The sequence below is a fragment of the Plasmodium malariae genome (genome assembly GCF_900090045.1).
Source record: "Plasmodium malariae genome assembly, chromosome: 5".
In the NCBI taxonomy this organism is placed as follows: domain Eukaryota; phylum Apicomplexa; class Aconoidasida; order Haemosporida; family Plasmodiidae; genus Plasmodium; species Plasmodium malariae.
Window position 1 is genome coordinate 1,184,635 of NC_041779.1, and position 20,877 is coordinate 1,205,511.

General features: G+C 25.2%; 3 protein-coding genes across 3 annotated transcripts; 2 read left to right on the forward strand and 1 right to left on the reverse strand.

Moving 5' to 3' along the window:
* Positions 1–4,538: 4,538 nt before the first annotated feature.
* Positions 4,539–6,358, forward strand: 14-3-3I (14-3-3 protein, putative; the record flags this gene model as incomplete). The annotated part of the gene is made up of 4 exons (XM_029003541.1): positions 4,539–4,623; positions 5,152–5,237; positions 5,487–6,075; positions 6,330–6,358. The coding sequence occupies 4 exons, from the start codon at positions 4,539–4,541 to the stop codon at positions 6,356–6,358; spliced, it is 789 nt and encodes a 262-aa protein (XP_028860477.1).
* A 3,627-nt stretch (positions 6,359–9,985) lies between these two features.
* PmUG01_05033100 (dynactin subunit 6, putative) lies at positions 9,986–13,285 on the forward strand (the record flags this gene model as incomplete). Its single annotated transcript, XM_029003542.1, has 4 exons — positions 9,986–11,093; positions 11,722–12,588; positions 12,894–13,102; positions 13,232–13,285. 4 exons carry the CDS (start codon positions 9,986–9,988, stop codon positions 13,283–13,285), a joined length of 2,238 nt encoding a protein of 745 aa, XP_028860478.1.
* Positions 13,286–14,335: 1,050 nt separating this feature from the next.
* FCF1 (rRNA-processing protein FCF1, putative) lies at positions 14,336–15,206 on the reverse strand (the record flags this gene model as incomplete). The annotated part of the gene is made up of 2 exons (XM_029003543.1): positions 14,336–14,932; positions 15,204–15,206. The coding sequence occupies 2 exons, from the start codon at positions 15,204–15,206 to the stop codon at positions 14,336–14,338; spliced, it is 600 nt and encodes a 199-aa protein (XP_028860479.1).
* Positions 15,207–20,877: the final 5,671 nt, after the last annotated feature.

A 20,877-nucleotide genomic window follows, 5' to 3' on the forward strand; every position in this document is an offset into this window, starting at 1 on the left:
ATTAACTCAGAATCTTTTACTTTAAGCAATAAAGAGGAAACGTTTTGCAGAAAATTTTATTCAAAGGTATACACATGCTAATGTTATAAATAGTGGTGATATATATATATATATATATATTTTTTTTATTATTTTTATTTTTTTTCTGCTCGTTCATAAGTTATACAAAGGATGAAATGTTATGGAGCAATATAAAAATGAGGGTACCTTCAGTGTACCTTTAGTGTATCTTTATTATGTTGATTTCTATGGATTAGTAATGTACATATATGTACATATATATATGTATACACACTTAAACTTTTCAATTTTTATTTCTGCTTCATTATTAGTTAATTTTGTTTTTTGGTATCCTTCCTTTTAAACGAAATTAAAATTATATTCGTATATATATAATACATGAGCACATAAGCACATAAGCACACAGTTCACTGTAAAAAAGCTAATTTTTAATTTGTGACATGTTCAGGAAATTAAAAAGATTATGTTATCTCAATCCTTTCTTCAATTTGAAGCATACAAGAATTATATGAGGAGTTAGGAGAGGTCTTAAAATGATGTATTCATAAATAAAGGAAATATTAATTAGTACTTCTTATACAAAAAAAAAAAAAAAAATATATTAAGTTTTTTAATTTAATTATACTTCACATTTGTGCTACTTTTAATTTATTCGTGCATTTCAATTTTACATGACCCTTTTATATTATATTTGTTTATTGATGAACTGTATGCTTAGGGATGTAGAATTTCTTTTGTAAATTTTTTAAATGCCAAATTGTAGTTTTAAATTGATTTATGCGTTATTTGGTTTTATATACATGGGCACATATTAACATAGGTACATATTTACATGTCCATATATTTACATGTCCATATATTTACATGTCCATATATTTACATGTCCATATATTTACATGTCCATATATTTACATGTCCATATATTTACATGTCCATATATTTACATGTTCATATATTTACATGTTCATATAATTACCATTGCGAATGCTCATATGTCCTACTACGCACTTCATATATTTGCTTATCCTTTTAAACTTGAAAAACACAAAATAACTCAGAACAGACTTTTAAGAATCTGCTCATTAACTACTTTACTGTTTTCAATAAACTTATTTTTATACGCCTCACTGGGGCGAAATATCAATGACAAATGCAAAAATAATTACAAAAAAAAAAAAATAATATATAATGAATAGTACATAATAAATAGCAAATAATAAATACCTGACATGTTAATAATAATAGGCACGTATACACTTATATAAAGATGTAAACGCAATGGTTTTATTAAATTCTATTTAAGAATTTCGTTTTAATCATTTTATTTATATATCGCCATATTTTGTTTTTAAATTGTATATTATGACGTTCAAATGAGCTAACACTTTGAGCGCTTTTGTGTGTAACCCGTAAAAAAAGCACACACATATACACATATATATATATTTATGCATATATTTGCTTTTACAATATTAGCTTTTTTTCTTTTTCTTTTTTTTAATGCAGAGAAGAAAATTTATTAGTCAGTGCTGTTAATACACAAGCGCAAACACACACACGCTCACACACATAAATATAGGGTACATGTTGTTGTAATGAACGTTATAATATGAAACCTTTTTTTTTTTTTTTTTTTTTTTTTTTGCTGTTGTTTGTTGTTGTTTGCTGCTATCTAATAATACTGTAAATGCAAAACATCAACTTTTTCGTGCTTCTTTATAACAAGTTCCCACCATTTATTTCTTTTTAAAAGGTAAGTAAAAATAAATTATATTAAAATGTGACTTACACATATGCATATGCATATTAATATGTGTAAACGCGCCAGCATAAGAATTGATGATTGCACTTTTAAAGGCAACACAATGAAAGGCTCCAACGATTTGATATATTTTCATTAATATGTCAAAAAGATATAAAAAAAAAAAAATAAAAATACATATATATATATATACATATAATAATAATATATAACACAGCCCAATCATCATACGAATTTCCTGCAAAGTATCAATTATCTTTCCGTCATGCAAATATATACGTATGTACTTTACGTGCATATAAATATTTTTTATAATATTACACAAATACCTAATCAAAATTTATAACAAGTTAACGTAGGGGGAAATATACATTTACATAAGTTAAAAGGAAATGATACAAAAATAATTTGTAGTAAGTGCCACAGAGAAGTTTCAAATAAAAAAAAAAAAAAATATATATATATATATATATATATATAGAAAAACATACTTATATTTACTTATTTATTTCTAACGTACTGTACATAAGTACGTGCGTATATGTATACCTTAAGCCTCAAACAAAATTATGTTTACGCAATGATCGCTTATAAATACAATGTACACTTATCATAAACTTGGTATAAAAAATTGATAAGTAAAAAATCGTACGTTTTTGCTTTTTCCCTTATTAAAGCATGAACACTTTTTTTTATTTAATCCAGCGAAAAATAATTTTCTTATATTAAAATGTGTATTATAAATATGTTTACTAAGATTACACAGATATTTCCTTTCTTCTTTTTAAAAATAAATTATTTGTTAATTTTGCTTCATTTATATGTAAAATATTTAAATTTTACTTATTTTAGTTTCTTCTTACATTTTTTTTTTTTTTTTTCTTTGTGCTATTAATCAAATTTTCATTTCTTTTCAATTTTTAAGCTTAAGTTGATGCTTAAGGTATATATGAGCTATGTACATAAATAATTATACATATATATATATATATATGTACAACTCCGTAACATATGCATATTATTTATTATATACGCCCCACTCTCACATATGTATTATCGTATGTATATACATATATATATACATATATATATATATATAATATACTTATATATCATATATGTGTAGTAGTATATATATATGTATACGGTTACAAGGTTATGATTAAAAATTTTTCCTGCTCATGCCATATGTGAAAGTGTATGCATATCAACAAGAAAAATATTTGAAAGCATGCGACAAGCAGAGCAAAGTAACATTCCTCAAGTCGTTAAAAAATGGAATAAAATGAAATCAAATAAAATATGTAAAATAAATATTCAAAATGTATATGTGAAAAGTAAAATAATAATATAAAACTTGATATAAAATAGTTAAACATATTCAATTAATTGTTCATTGAAATGATAGTAAAGCACAAATAATAAATGGTACATATTTTTTAAGAAAAAAAAAAAAAAAAAAAAAAGATATTGCATAAACATTATGCACACAGGTTTGGGGACAAGTTTAACAAAAAAAAAAAAAAAAAAACTAGGAAGATAGAAAGAGCAAAAAGTTAAAGTGAGATATTTTATATGTTCACTATATATATGTATATATATATGAATAAAAAAAAAGAACAAAATATAAAAACATCATAAAGAATATATATTATATATGTATGTATAAAAAAGAAAAAATATTTAAAAAAAAAAAAGAAAATAATCTTTTAATTTCAAGATCGATTGATAAAACTAAATACCTATTGTGCTTTACTATTATATTTACAATTTAAAACAAGCGGGCTATTTTTTGAATATAAACATACAAACATACATACATACATACACTTATATATTACATATGTATATATATAATGTACATTATGTACGTATGTGCTTGCACATTAAGTGTTGAAAAGAACATATTCTGGAGAGAATAAATAATAAATAATTGAAACAAAAAAAAAAAAAAATAAATAAATAAAAGTAAAATATGCAAAATATGCAAAAATGCAAAATATGCAAAAATGCAAAATATGCAAAATAAGCAAAATATGCAAAATAAGCAAAATAAGCAAAATATGCAAAATAAGCACAATAAGCAAAATATGCAAAATAAATTTAATTTTTTTTTTTTTTTAAACAAAATAATAAAATATTTTATGCTGAATAATAAAAGATATAACTTTCAGTGCATAGCTTGAACTTGAAATAATTTATACATATATAATATATATATAAATACATATATGCATATTTATACGTATATGTATACATGTAAACATACATAATAGAAGTTTATTTTATTTTTTTTCTTTTTTGCCTTAGGCTCCTCTTAATGATTCTTGACTTAAACTTCTTTTCCATTTTTTTTTTTTTTTTTTTATAATATATATATTATATATATATATATATTTATATATATATTTTTATGTATGTATATGTTCATTTATTGAGTACATTATTTATATTTTGATTACAGTAATACATAGTGTAATAGATACAAAATCGCATTTAAAAATACATACGGCTGAGGAGTTTTTAGCTTTTACAAAAATATTAATAATATACATTTATAATATAAGGAGGAACATTAAACAGAAGAAATAAATAAAGTTTAATATACATATATATATATATATATATATATATGAACGTGAACGTGTATAAACATTTACATAGTTACGCTTACATACACATTTACCTGTATGCAAATACGTTTATTTACAAGTACATTTATATACAAGTACGTAAACATACGCTAATATAAAAAATGGCAACCGCAGAAGAGTTAAAACAGTTAAGATCTGATTGTACATACCGATCCAAGTTAGCCGAGCAAGCCGAGAGATATGATGGTATAAATAATACGTTTAATAAAAGGGGAAAGAGCAAATGATGTTATCGTACTGTATCGTAGCTAATGTGATATAATGCTATATAATGCGATGTATTACATATTCGTGCATACGTATCTTTGTCAAACACACATATATACTTATATAAGGGCTAATTATGTGTACACTCATAGATACATATATTTTTAAATATATTACACAGTGCTACTAGGTTAATGATTATTTAATTTAATTTTATTTTATTTTTTTGTTCTTTTTAATAATGTGTACAAAAGTGTTGTTTATTTTTTAAAAGAGAACTGCTTTTTTTTTTTTTTTAGTAAAACAAGAAATGTCCTTGTTTGTATGTTTAAGGAAATTTTTCTTTTTCCATTGCATTATAATAATATTTTTAAATACATTTTAAAAAAATTGACGAAATTATTTCTGCACTAACCTTTTACCTGAAATGTTCATAAAATTGTATATATTTTTCATTTTTAATTGCACTAACCTTTTTTTTTTGAAAATTTTTTTGGAATTGTGTAGAAATGGCCGATGCGATGAGGACATTAGTGGAGCAGTGCGTTAATAACGATAAAGATGAGTTAACAGTTGAAGAGAGGAATCTATTGGTAGGGGGCGAATGCATGCACACATGCATAACATATATATATATATATATATATGCATATATACAATAACACGTTTGTTACATTTAGTGTGTATCTGTTTACCCAGTCCTTTGAACATTATAGTTTTTACATTTTTATTTGATTTAAATTGCGATAAAATATACACGATAGATATATATATTACTCATTAAGATTTTTTTTTTTTTTTTTTTTGTTTTTCATTTTTTTATTAATTCCATTTCTTTATAGTCTGTTGCATATAAAAATGCCGTTGGTGCTCGTAGAGCTTCGTGGAGAATTATATCAAGTGTTGAACAGAAGGAAATGAGCAAAGCGAATGTTCATAATAAGAATGTTGCTGCTACTTATAGAAAGAAAGTAGAAGAGGAATTAAATAATATATGTCAAGATATTTTAAATTTGCTAACAAAAAAGTTAATACCAAATACATCGGAAAGTGAGAGTAAAGTATTTTATTACAAAATGAAAGGCGATTATTATCGTTACATCAGTGAGTTTTCATGTGATGAAGGAAAGAAAGAAGCATCGAATTTTGCCCAAGAAGCTTATCAAAAAGCTACTGATATTGCAGAAAACGAATTACCTTCAACACATCCAATACGTTTAGGTTTAGCATTAAACTATTCTGTTTTCTTCTATGAAATTTTAAATCAACCACATCAGGCATGTGAAATGGCCAAAAGAGCTTTTGATGATGCTATAACTGAATTCGACAATGTTAGTGAAGATTCGTATAAGGACTCTACGTTGATTATGCAGTTGTTAAGAGATAATTTAACCTTATGGACTTCTGACTTGCAAGGAGATCAAACAGAGGGTAATACATGAACAAATCTGCGTCGTTGCGCGGAAAAGAAAAAATGAAAAATAAGAAAAGGTGTAAATGAAAAATATTGAAAAAGTGTACCTACTTAGGCCTACGATAATTCGAGCAAACACTTTTTTTTGTGTGTGTGTGTGTGTGTGTGTGTGTGTTATTTAAATGTTTGGCTATTTCATTTCTCCCTGAACTGTTAATATATTTTGCATGAATTATGCGCTAATTTTTTTTTTTTTTTTTTTTTTGTTCAGAAAAATCAAAAGATGAAGGCTTAGAATAAAATAGCAAGTTATTTTTATATCAAGTACAAGCAGCCATATATTTTAAATGTATGGGTATTTACGTCATGTACACTTACATTTACCTGTACATATATATATGTATACACATGTACATGTATATATGTATGTACATGTATATATGTATGTACATGTATATATGTATGTATATGTATATATGTATGTACTTGTATATATGTATGTACATGTATATATGTATGTATATGTATGTATGTATGTATATATGTATGTATATGTATATATGTATGTATTGTATATATGTATGTATATGTATATATGTATGTATATGTATATATGTATGTACTTGTATATATGTATGTACTTGTATATATGTATGTACTTGTATATACATGTATATATATATGTGTGTATGTATATGTACCCTTGGTTTATTGAAAAATGTCGTATTTTTTGAGAACGTTATCAACTGTTTGATTTCATAGGTTTAAAACTTGCAAATACATTTAAAGAATTTACCCTTTAAAAAAAAAAAAAAATCATACATGTATGTATGCATACGTATGTATACATATGCATATAAGCGTTTATATGTTCATATTCTTTCTTTACTATAATGGATTCTTTATTTAAAGAAGAAACACATATGAAGTGAAGGTGCTAGCGTTTATCTGCGTGTATTTATATATATGAGAATTACGAATATGTATATACACATATGCCGCCTGTACATGTATATATGTATACATATATATATATATATATATATATATATATATATATATATATATATATATATATATATATGTATATACAGATGTACACGTGCATATACGAATATATATATTCCCAAAAGTACACCTATATATGCATGTTTATAAATATGTACATACATGTACGAAGAAAAGATGAAGAAAAAAGAATTAAGAAATGAGATTTTAAATGTTGATACAATATTGCCAACAAATTATTTTCACTTTTTTCCCTTTTAACTTTCAATTAAAGTGTTATATTATTTAATATTATTGCATTTTATTTTATTTATTTATTTTCTATTTTTTATCCTTTATTTTTTATCATATAAACATTTTTTTCTTTTTTCTTTTTTTTATATCAATTACATAATGTTCATTTAATGAAAAATCCTTTTTTCTAAATTTTTTTTTTTTTTTCATCCCACATGTAAAAATTTATTCTTTACAAGGATGAATAAATAATTAAAGAGAAGAAAAATAGAAAATAAATGCGAAATAAATGCGAAATAAATGCAAAATAAATGCGAAATAAATGCGAAATAAATGCGAAATAAATGCAAAATAAATGCGAAATAAATGCAAAATAAATGCGAAATAAATGCAAAATAAATGCGAAATAAATGCAAAATAAATGCGAAATAAATGCAAAATAAATGCGAAATAAATGCAAAATAAATGCGAAATAAATGAGAAATAAATGCGAAATAAATGCGAAATAAATGTGAAATACGCAGAGAGAAGATTAGAGCAAAAGATAAAATTGCTTTGAAAAGGTCGAAATGAAAGGTACATGTCCAACCATATATATGTTGATGTAATGACCCCAGTAACGTCAAATCAAAATTGTTTATTGTATATAATGTATTAAAAAGGTATAAGTACTTTTATAAAATAATACCATGTTGCCCACCTAACAACATTTGTTTGTTTGCTTGTTGGTGGTTAGTTGTTTTTTTTTTTTTTTTTTTTCTTTTTAATTCGCAGTTGTATGTTTGTTTATGTATATATATATATATATATATATATATGTGAGTGCGTGTGAATGACATACTATTCTGGTACCACTTTTTTTCTTGTTCTAACGATTTGACAATCGTAGAGAAACACAAATAAGTTTTGCAATTTTGCACCCGTATTGTCAGCTCACTATTCGTTATATGCATTTTATCTTTGCAGTAACAATAAATATCTTTTCCCATTTTTGAACATCTCTTGTGTTAACTTGAATTAACATGAGTAGATCCTCACTATTGTGCTTTTTTTTTATACCTACACAGATTTTACTTTTTTTTTAAAGGTTTTGTTTAGCACAAATTCTTTTCATCATTCTATTTTATAATAAAGAGAATTTAGCATTCTATTTAAACGTGTAAGCAACAAAGTAAAGGTTCCTTCAATACGAGTATTTAAATGTTGGTTTTATCTACACATATAGATCTAAATGTAAGAGTGTATATGTGTGTGTATATGTGTGTGTATATGTGTGTATATGTGTGTATATGTGTGTATATGTGTGTGTATATGTGTGTATATGTGTGTATATGTGTGTGTATATGTGTGTATATGTGTGTGTATATGTGTGTATATGTGTGTATATGTGTGTATATGTGTGTGTATATGTGTGTATATGTGTGTATATGTGTGTATATGTGTGTGTATATGTGTGTATACGTATGAGTGTGTGTGTGTATATTTGTGTATACGTATGAGTGTGTGTGTGTATATTTGTGTATATGTATGAGTGTATGTGGGTGTGTGCGTATGGGTTTGAGGGTATATTCATTTATACTTGAACAAAGCGTCAGGGTTGTGATCACTTGTTATTCGAATATATACAAGACATGGTCTTATATACACCTATAATAATACTCTACTAGAAGCAAGTCTTCCGACGCTCCAAATTTTGTTTTATTGTGTTGTAGGGGCTTCTTTGAATAATATTGGGTAGACTAACTAATACTGGATAATGGAGGAAAAAAATGGAAAAAGAAAGTTTTGAAATAAAACTAATAGCTGTGCCAAATGTAGTGATAATTTTTTTCAAAATTTTTTATTTTACCATTATTTTGACTATAAAGACACTAACTCGTACGAATAAATGTCTACGTGTTCAAATATGCGAATTTGTATGTATATGCTCATATGAGTATATATCTATATATATATATTATATATATATATATATATATATATATATATATATATATATATATATATATATATATATATGTATATGTATATACATATGTAGACATATCTGCATGTACTGGAGTTTTTGTTAAGCGTACCTACGGCAAATACTTTAGAAAAAATGCCCTTAAACAGCTACTTTAATTTATATCTATTTTTACTTTACCCCTTTTGTGTAAACGCACACATTATTTTTGACACGTAAGGAAATTGGCCACTTGTTCATCGCTTACTCGTTCGCTTAATCATTCAGTTGTTCATATTTTTTTTTTTTTCCTTTTTTTTTTGTGTGTTTGTGTGTATGTGTTTGGACAAAACAACATATATCTTATTCCTTTTTCGTGCGTTCATTTTGAATTACCACAGCTACATTTAACCTCATTTTTGCTTTTGTTCTTCTTTTATTTTTGTTCTTTTATTTTTGTTCTTTTATTTTTGTTCTTTTATTTTTGTTCTTTTATTTTTGTTCTTTTATTTTTGTTCTTCTTTTATTTTTGTTCTTTTATTTTTGTTTTTATTTTCATCTAAAATGGAGGAACCAGGTTTATGTATCTATCTTTGTAGCTTCTTTCTAAATTTTTTTTTTTTTTTTTTTTGGATCAGCAAATATGTTAATAAAAAAATGAGTACGAAATTTTGTTTTTTTTTTTTTTTTTTTTTTTTTTTCTTACGTTAAAAGCCAAATTATACATGATTTAAAAAAAAATGAGTAGCGACAAATATGTAAAGTTACTTTCGTTAAATTTGGATAGGCGTATAAATAGAAGCCAAAGCACTGCCAAGAATGGAACTACAAAATCTAACTTGGATTTATCACCTACATTGAGCAGTGTTGGTAGGAAGTCAAACAGCTTGTTAGGCTTAGTTTCGGTTAAAACGTCTACAAACTATTCAAACACTTCACGCTCGTCCAGTGCATCAGACGTATCCATTGCTTCTGATCTGTCTAACTTGTCTAACAAATCCATTAAAAGCGAGCAGTTAAACCCCTATAAAAGAGTGAACTCCCTAAGTGAGTACATATTCAAGTTTAAAAAATTAAAGACAGAAAACAATACAAAGCTGGGTAGTATCATATTCAAAAAATTTAATACAAACAAAAAAAAAAGGGTAGATACATTAAATAAATATACGGACACTAACTTATTAAGTTTTAGATGTGTATCAACAAATAGTGAAACAAATCCTACCAAGGACCTTTACAATTTGCATAGCAAACAAAAAGGTCATTTAGAATGCAGCCAGAGTACCCTAATAGAGGGCGAAATGGGGTGCACCAACATTACTACTACTACCACTACTACTTTTCTGTTCAACAACATTAAAGGTATTAGTAACAGTAGTAGTAACAGTAGTAGTAACAGTAGTAGTAATAGTAGTAATAATAGTAGTGGCAATTGCAGTGGTAACAGTAGTAACAACGGACGTAGTAATAACAGTCCAAGTAATAATAAAAATCGTAGTAATAGTAATAGGAGTAATAATAATAGGAGTAGTAGTAAAAGGAGTAGTAGTAAAAGGAGTAGTAGTAAAAGGAGTAGTAGTAAAAGGAGTAGTAGTAAAAGGAGTAGTAGTAAAAGGAGTAGTAGTAAAAGGAGTAGTAGTAAAAGGAGTAGTAGTAATAGTAGTAGTAGTAATAGTAGTAGTAGTCGTCGTAGATCATGTGAACACCACACGGCAATAGGCGAGTCCCCCCTGTGGTCCTACGTCAAGAGTGTACACAACCTAGGAATAAATGTTCTCCATGAGCAGACAAAGTCATCCATGTATTTTTTATCTTTCATAAAAATTAATAGAGAGATAAGCAAAAAAGGTAAAACGAAAGAGGAAAACGTAAATGCGCTAATAATGTGTATTAAATAAAAACAAAAAAGAAAGACTAAAGGAAAAAAAACTACAAAAAAAAAAAAAAGAGATAAAAATAAAAAAGGTACAAAACACTGAATGACAAGCTTGCAAGGGTGCAAGTTAAAGTTTTGCAAAAGGTTGTACACTACTAAACTTGCCACTTCAATTGCTTGTGTTATTGCATTTGTTACTCCTAAAAAAGCACATGCATTAGTATATGTATACGTGCATATACATATCCACGTACGTACTTATACATGTGCATATACATATCCACGTACGTACTTATACATGTGCATATACATATCTACGTGCGTACTTATACATGTGCATATACATATCTACGTGCGTACTTACACACGCGAGGATGTTCGTCCTCCCCAACTTCATTCCTGTTTTCGACTAGTGAGTAAATATGCACTTCAACTCCTTTGAATGAGAAGCGATTACACGTACAGAATAAAACATGACTTCGTTCTGCATATATAGCAACGAACATATAATTCCCTTGTTCATTAGTATCGTCTTGTTGCTCCTTTTTTTTTTTTTTTTCTTACATATCTTCATTTTATTTCTTTGCACTTTCTTTGTAGACCTACTAAAGGAACCCAAGGAGATGGAGTATATGCTCAGAACAGTACCAAAAAAGTATTGCCTTAAAAGAAGTGCAATAGATTACTTGTTTAAATATGTTAGAAAGTCTGATGAACTGATGTATAAACACAAAGGAGATAATAAAAAAAAAGCAATAAAAGTTTTACACAAAAATGGAAAGACAATGGTAACAATGATGATAAAAAAGATGATAATAATAATGATGCAAATGTGTAGTATACAAAGGAACAATTCGAAAAAACAAAAAAAAAAAAATTGGAAGCATTTAACACATAGTAATCACAAAAAAAAATTGATGAAGATTTTATGGGAAAAAAGGAATTACAGATATAACGAAAAAAATAAAAATCACATTTTAAAATTATTTTTGGATTATATTATTTCTTTTTATTCAAAAAAAGCAAAAAATTGTTCAGCTTTAAAAAGAAATTGGGGTCGAATAGATACATATATTTCAAAATTACTTTTTAAAAATATTTATAAAAAGAATGAAGACGATTTAGTATTATCATCAATTGATCATTCTTGTAAAAATTCAAGGATGAGTACTACGAAGGAACAGAATGAACATGTCCAAAAAGAGTGTAATATAAAATCTTCTGTTATTGTTCAATTAAGTAAAAATGTAACTATAGGTAGTGGTAATATATTATTCCCTGGTTCAACTTTTATTTCGAACAATGCAAAAATATACATAGGTCATCATAATTTATTTGAAGATAATGTCATGATAATAAATAATACAAATAAGACTATGCATATTGGAAGTTATAATATTTTCCGTTCAGGCACTTGCATAACAAATACTCTTTCGATAGGAAATAGGAACTACTTCGACTATAAATGTAGGTTGTGTCGGGCGTTGTGGCGTATGATTCATAGGTGCATGTGTATATACATATGCATATACACATGCCCATATACATATGTACATTTTATTTTTCATACCTTTATTTTGTCCCCCTCACCCCCTACTCATAACAATGCTAAACATTATGCTTATTATGCATTCGAACCAAATGTATATTGCTTCCGTTTCATGGTCCCCAGGAGCTTGATGAATATATGTACACATGCTTACACATACATGTATTACCCAATAAAGTAATATACAGTCTCAAGCATATCATATTTTTTTACGTGCATACAGGTACCATTTCCAACGGAGGTATTGACTGTTGTTCATTTATAGGGACAAATATGCTTTTCAGTGATCCGTGGAACGAAAAAAAAAATTATAAAATTGTTAGCAGCGCTATAAGCAAATTACATCCCGTGCTTGTTGAAGTAAAGAGGAAATGGAAAAAAAAAAAGAAAAAAAAAAAAAAAAATGCAAATTGCAAATTGCAAATTGCAAATGTAAATATGAAAAAAGAAAAATCAAAATAATAAATTATACGTTCCATATTACGATGTGAAATTTTTAAATTGCAGCTTCCTTATAATATCGCATATATAAAATGCTGTTATTTATTTTTTTTTTTTTAGGAAAACGTAAATGAAATATTTTTAAGATATAATCACCTGAATAATTCAGGATAAATTGGATGTCCTGAATGATTCAGGATAAATTGGATGTTCCTTTTTCCTGTAAGGGATGCAATAAGTCTTGAGCTTACAAGTTCATGTTTTACTTCTTTCGAATTAAGTTATTTTTTTTTCATACGATGTGAGGACTTTTTTCAGCGCTATAGTAAATTGTACTAACTTTGACAATGTTCATTGAGCATGTTACATGTATGGATTTGCAGCGTACATATATATGTGTATATATATATATGTACGTATGTGACAAGTCGATTAACCCTTAACCGAAAGATTATTCAGCATTATTATTATTATTTTTTTTTTTTTTTTAAAGTTTGGATACTATTATACCCCATTTTGCCTGAACGGTTAATATAAATTTTTTTGGCTAGTTATATTATGTTGTATTTTATTTTACGCCCTTTCAAGTTTGCTTTTCATTTTTTGTTTGCCTATTTTAAGATATTCTTTTTTTTTTTTTTTTCTCTTTCTTTATTGTTTAACTCGTTTATTTTTTTGCTGAATTGATTTTCACATCGTATAAATATTTCGAGTTTTTTTTTATTATTTTATTTTATTTTATTTTTTTTGCTACAACAAATAAGATTTGATATTGTGGAATAACTTGACAAATTAAAAAAATAGTACCATTAATTCTGGTATTTATTACCCAAAATGTTTTTTTCTTTTTTTTTTTTTTTTTTTAAACCATATAATATATAACTAATAGGAGCAGTATACGGAACATATATATATATAGGGGTGTAGGGGTTACATATAAAAAGCAAATGGTAAATATAAATTATTACCATGAAACGAAAAAAGCAAATAAGAGTACACCAGAATGTATACATATATATATCACACTTCATATTATACATAATATTGTAGCATTCCCTGCTGCCATTTTTTTTTTCTTTTTTAAGGTATTAAATTGCTTCAATATGCTATGTAAAATGGGAATGTACCAAGGTAGATGTGTATTTTTACATCCCACAAATTATGAACAAATTAATATTCTGCTTAAATTTATATGCACGTTAATATCACTACATCGTAATATCATTATATCATAATATTGTCAGGAAGTCTTTCAATTCTGTACTTGAAATTTTTGGCATATAAAATTGGCACTCCAGGTATTTTTCGTAATCTTATTTTTAAATCTTTGTCATTCGTTGCAATAATATAACAACGACTTTCAGTAACTCGGTTAACAATACAATCATCTGCATATGTGCCTTTATGTGTACATGTTAATCTATTATATCTGGGGTCCTTGAGCAATTTTAATGCAAGTGAAAAACGTTGACCTAGCTTTTCCATTTCTGCTACAACACAGTCAGTTACGTAAATATTACATTTGGCTAATAACAATTCTGAACATCCTTTAATAATATCAATTTTATATTGTATACTTGAATTAATAAAATTCGTATCAAGTATTATGTTATATGGTGGACTTAGATTCTCATTATAATTAAAAAATAAATTGCTGTCAATTGGGGCAACTTGCTTTATTTTTTTCCCATCTTTATAACTGTTACTATTATTATTATTATTATTTTTTACTTGTTTTTCCTTGTTTTGTTTTATTCTACTATCATTGGGGTTTATTACTCTTTTCAATTTTAGTATCTTTTTGGTTTTCTTAAACTTCCCCTGAAATGCAAAAGGGATAAATGGCCATTAGGTGGATGCAAGAACACATGTCAGCAAATAATGCTAAAATGTACGTGCGTACATACATATATATATATATATATATATATATACATGTACGTGTTTATGCGATTATTCTAAACGCAGGAAATGCACGAAATCATAAAATATAAACCCGTAATAGCACAGACATAGATATACGCCAACACATGCATTCTTTAATATATACGCACATTTGCAAATGCATAGGCACATTTTGCGCGTTTCTTACCATTTCTGCATTTTTTTTCTCTTCATATCAGTAACCAAATTAGAGACAATTTTAAAAATTCATTCGTCGCTATGCATATAATATATATGTTTGTAAATATACATGTACTAACGTACATACGTACATATGTACATACATACATACATACGTATGTACGTACATATGTACGTACATGAATATATTTATTTTCTTGGAAAGAACAAACTTTTCTTTATTTACAAAAAATAAAATAACAACAAAATGATATAATAACGACATGCGAAAAAAGATAATTGCAAAATTGCCATATAACTTTCAGTTATGTACTATTTTTACAAGAAAGCGAAAAAAAAAAATAAAAAAAAAATTAAAGCATATCTATAATTTATTTGACTTTTATACCTGTAATAAACATTAGGAAAAAAGCCAGCTCATCCAATGCATATTCTTTTTTTCTCTCCACAATATATAAATATACATAAATAAATGTACATATATAAAATGTACGAACATAATTTGTACATACAATATGTTTATACATTTATTTAATTTTTATGCGTATAGGCACACGCTCAGGGATTCGTTTATATGAATTTTGAATATCGCTGTAAATACATACAAGTTGGTACCATTTGGTATCGACATAAAGCTTAAATTTTTACATACATAAAAATTGCATATAATATGAACAGTTAATGCATAAAAGGAGAGAGAAAAATTCTAAAAAAAATTTAAAGTAATCGTAGAACGTACATATATATTAATGTTAATTCGAAAAGGAGAATTTTATATTTTCGACTGATTGATTATTTATAAAATTAAGCTAATTTTTGTAAAATATGTTCTTACGTTTATGTTATTAGGTCTAAGTATATATATATATATATATATATATATATATATATATATATATGTACATGTACAAAAAATAACAAAAAACAAAAACAAAAACAAAAACATTTCTAATGATATAATGATATAATGTGATATAAGATTGTTTCGTTTCGTTTCGTTTCGTTTGGAAGGAATGGAATTACGTGTAAACATAAATTCATCAATTGCAAACATTCCATAAGAATCTGATGAGAAAAACGGGAGTACATGTTTATTTTTAAAAAAGCGCAGTAACAAAGTTAAGCAAGATAAGAGAGTACATACATTTAATATGTACGTATATGAATATATATATGTACATATGTGTACATGTTAATATGCAAAATTATACGTTAATTTTGCCATATTACCAATATTTGCTTTTTTCTAGTAGGAGATAATTATTCATTATTGTAATTATTGTAATTATTGTAATTATTGTTATTATTGTTATTATTGTTATTATTGTAATTATTGTTATTATTGTTATTATTGTTATAACGCGTAAAAGTGGCTTGCCCTTAGAAGACGTTTAAAAAGTTTGACTATTTTAAATAAAAATTACAAACGTAAAGGAGGAAGAGGAGAAAAAAAGGAAAAAAAAAAAAAAAAATTTCATATTACCGCTAGAATTACCTGTATTGTTCAGAATTTTTTGATCATAGTTGAGAGATTAAATTTAAACAGTTCGAGTAACAGAATATTTTTTTATTACTGATTATGTTTTATTCTGTGTTAATGTACAGCAGTTTACACAAGCGTGTTAAAGCAAGTGTATGTACATACATACGTACATACAAACATACATTTATAATTCCTATATCATACGTTCATATACGCAGACAAATTTCCCCCCTTTATTATTTTGCATAGTACATCAGTTTTTGCTGAAAGTTACGTATACATATATATATATATATATATGTATATATATGTATATACATATATGTATATGTATATATATATATATATATATATATTATAAATATATTTACACGTTCCCATTAAATTTCAACAAAATATATATATTTTCCTTGCATATTTGATAATTAAAAGCAAAGAATTCATTCGTACGAAATACTCTCCTGTTAATATAGTCATTATACACGCATTAAAAGTTTCTTCAGTGTGTTGATTCAAACGCTAAGAGAACTTAAAAAAAAAAATTTTACTGCTTTTGCAAAAAGCTCGCATGTAGTGTGTGTACACGTACATGTACACAGTCATGTGAATAATGAGGAATATTGAGTTGATTTGTGCTTTCCCTTTCTTTGTATACCTTTTCTTATTTATTTTTCTTTTTTTCCCACCCCTTATTTTGCATATATATAATGCTATATATTGCTTCAAACACGCGCGAACACCCCATGTAACGCATTAATGCATATAAATAGTGCGATCCGGTTGTGTGCATATATATATATATGCATGTATACATATATATTATTTATGTGCGTATAATATATATATGAACAAACATATGCAGCATATGTATTATCGCATAAAATTTAGGTTATTCAAATTTTATATATTTATTATTTGGAATATTTTAAAAGAAAAAGATCATAAATTACTATGAGCTTGTATAATAATCGCTAGCTCCCTTCGAAGGAGGTTAACGATTAATCAAATACGTATCTCATGTGAATACTTGCAAAATAAATTATTTAAGCGCACATATTGCGAACAGTGATGATGGTAAAAAAAAAAAAAAAAAAAAAAAAAAAAAAAAAAAAAAAAAAAAAAGGGCAAATTCCTTCAGCAACCGCGTGTATACTTTTCTAGGTCAAAATGTATAATGTGTACAAGTATAAATATAAATATAAATATATATATATATATATATATATATAAATATATATATATATATATATATAAATATAAATATAAATATAAATATAAATATATATATAAATATAAATATAAATATATATATATATATATATATATATATATATATACATACGTACATACATTTGCTCTATTTTGACACTTTTGATTTTCAATCAACTCATTTTTTCGGATGAGTACATTTCCTCCATCATTAACTTTAAGCGGTACGGGGTCGCCATGACTGATATTATTTCATATTGCTCTTAAATTTTTCATTTTTTGGATTCGTTTATTTTTGTTAAGTTATCTTTCAATTGATGAAATTATTTTATATTACATTGTAATGCCTTATATTTCATCATATTTATTTACATTACACTATATTTCACTATTTTATTTTATTTTTTTTTATTTTATTTTATTTTATTTTTTTTTTTTTTTTTTTTGGAGTGAACGGCATACAAATAAAAAGAAATTAGTACTGCTTCGAGGTATAATATTGTACATATATGAATAATATGTAAACTTATAAATACATACATACATACATATATGTACATATATATACAAATATATACATACATATATATATATATATATATATAAATAATATATAATCGAATAATTTTATTTATTGCCTTTTTCCTTCTGCGTTTTGCTTTTATGCCCGAAATTTGCTTTATATTTCTTACTCGCAATTACTCAAAACAAATTTGTGATAATTTTATTTTTATTCATTTTTTTTAAATACAGCAAATTTCAATAAAAAACTGTTATATATAATACAGTTTTTCCTAAATTGTTCATACAAAAACAGCCATGGGGGTAGCCTACACATATATATTTTTTTTATATACGTTCATTGGCATCTTACTAGTATTATGCGTCTGAAGGTATATATATGTACATATGTATGTATATATATGTATATATTTAAATGTATATATACGTGCTGTATGGACGTATGAAGTACATTCTTGTATATATTCGTGCGCTTAGCGCATAAGCGTAATATTATGTTTTCACTATATACAAAATTATGCGCTATATAATTTGCTAAACATATGTATGTATGTATATATATATATATATTATATGCATATTATGTACAAGTATACATATATTTGTTTTGTAACTATAAAATGTGGTTAGCTCATATATTTTTTTTTATTGTACCCCCCTCGTTTATTTTTTTTTATTTTCCTTTATGCATTATATAAACGTTTAGCAGTTTTTTTCTTCCTAGTAACTGCTTAAAAAGCGCCGAATGTACATGTTAATGATGAAATTCGTTACGCCAAATATGGCCCCTTATATCCAAAAATTTTTACTTATGCATATATGTTGTATAAACAAATAAATATATACATGTACATACGTACAAATATACATACGTACGTATACAAATGCTTTATACGTGCGCGCATTATAAGAATTCAAGAAATATATACATATATATACATACATATATTGTACTAACGTAGTACGAATTCTTGTTATAGTCGTCTATTAATAAAACATGCATATAATATACGTACGAAATGAATGTATTATATATTAATATCTTAAAATAAAAAAACAAAAAATATAAACGCTAATAATATTACGCGGGAAGGTGGTAGAACTAAGCAGCTAGCAGATATATTGTTTTAAATAGTTACATGTACATATACGTATATATGTACATAAATATATATAAACTTTTATGTACGTACTTCTACATTCATATATTTCTTTTATGTACAACGAAAAATGGTTGGCACGCGGTAGCTGTAATGTTATGTATTTATGAATACATATAATCAATTTGTACAGTGATATATACAATAAAACAATGTAAATCTAGAGTAATGGAAAAATAGAAAAAATAAAAGAAAAATTAAATTATAAAAATAAAACCAAAGAATTAAAACCAACAAGATATAAAAACAACCAAAGAAATGAAAACAATAAAAGATATAAAAACAACGAAAGAAATGAAAGCAACAAAAGATATAAAAACTGTAAAAAAAAAAAAAAAAAAAAAATAGCAAAATAGAAAAATAGCAAAAAAGAAAAATAACAAAATAGAAAAATAGCAAAATAGAAAAATAACAAAATAGAAAAATAGCAAAATAGAAAAATAACAAAATAGCAAAATAGAAAAATAGCAAAATAGCAAAATCAATAAAAAAAAAAAAAAAAAGGGCATATATTCTGTGTCAACTTAACACGAAGTAAAGTGCATCGCAATATATGACAGCAAACGGTACATATAAATGTATACAATAAAAATAATACGTTATTATATGAACGTATGTTAATATAATTTAACTATATTTATACATGTATAAATATTATAATATATATTTGTATATAATTTATTCATACTATTTTCTTTATTCGTTTTTTGGCATAACGCGCATATAAAATAAATCTAATAGTTTTTGAACCAAAAAAAAACAGTTCATGTATGTTATATATATATATATATGTACATATATATATATACATATATATACATATATATACATATATATACATATATATATATACATATATATATATATTATGCACGTATATGTATAATATATACATTATATATTATAAACTTTAAGAAAATAAATAAATTTACATTATTGAACAAATTTTTAGTATATTCACTTGTGTAATAAACGAATTGTTTTTGCTTTTTTGCTTTGCTTTCTTCATTTTTTGATATCCAACCAATTTCTTTTGTTATATATAGCATTATTGCTTTTTGTTATATACGTATATTATATATATATATATATATATATATATATATATATTACTCACAAAACAATAAATATAATATATATATTTACATTAATACATATATATATATATATATATATAATATAACAAGTATATAATAATTTAAACAGTCCTTTGCCTGTTGATGAACCATAACTACATGCGCTGATTACATATATTTTATATCATAATTTTTAAGCAACCGTTTCATTCGTTCATTCATTTATATCTT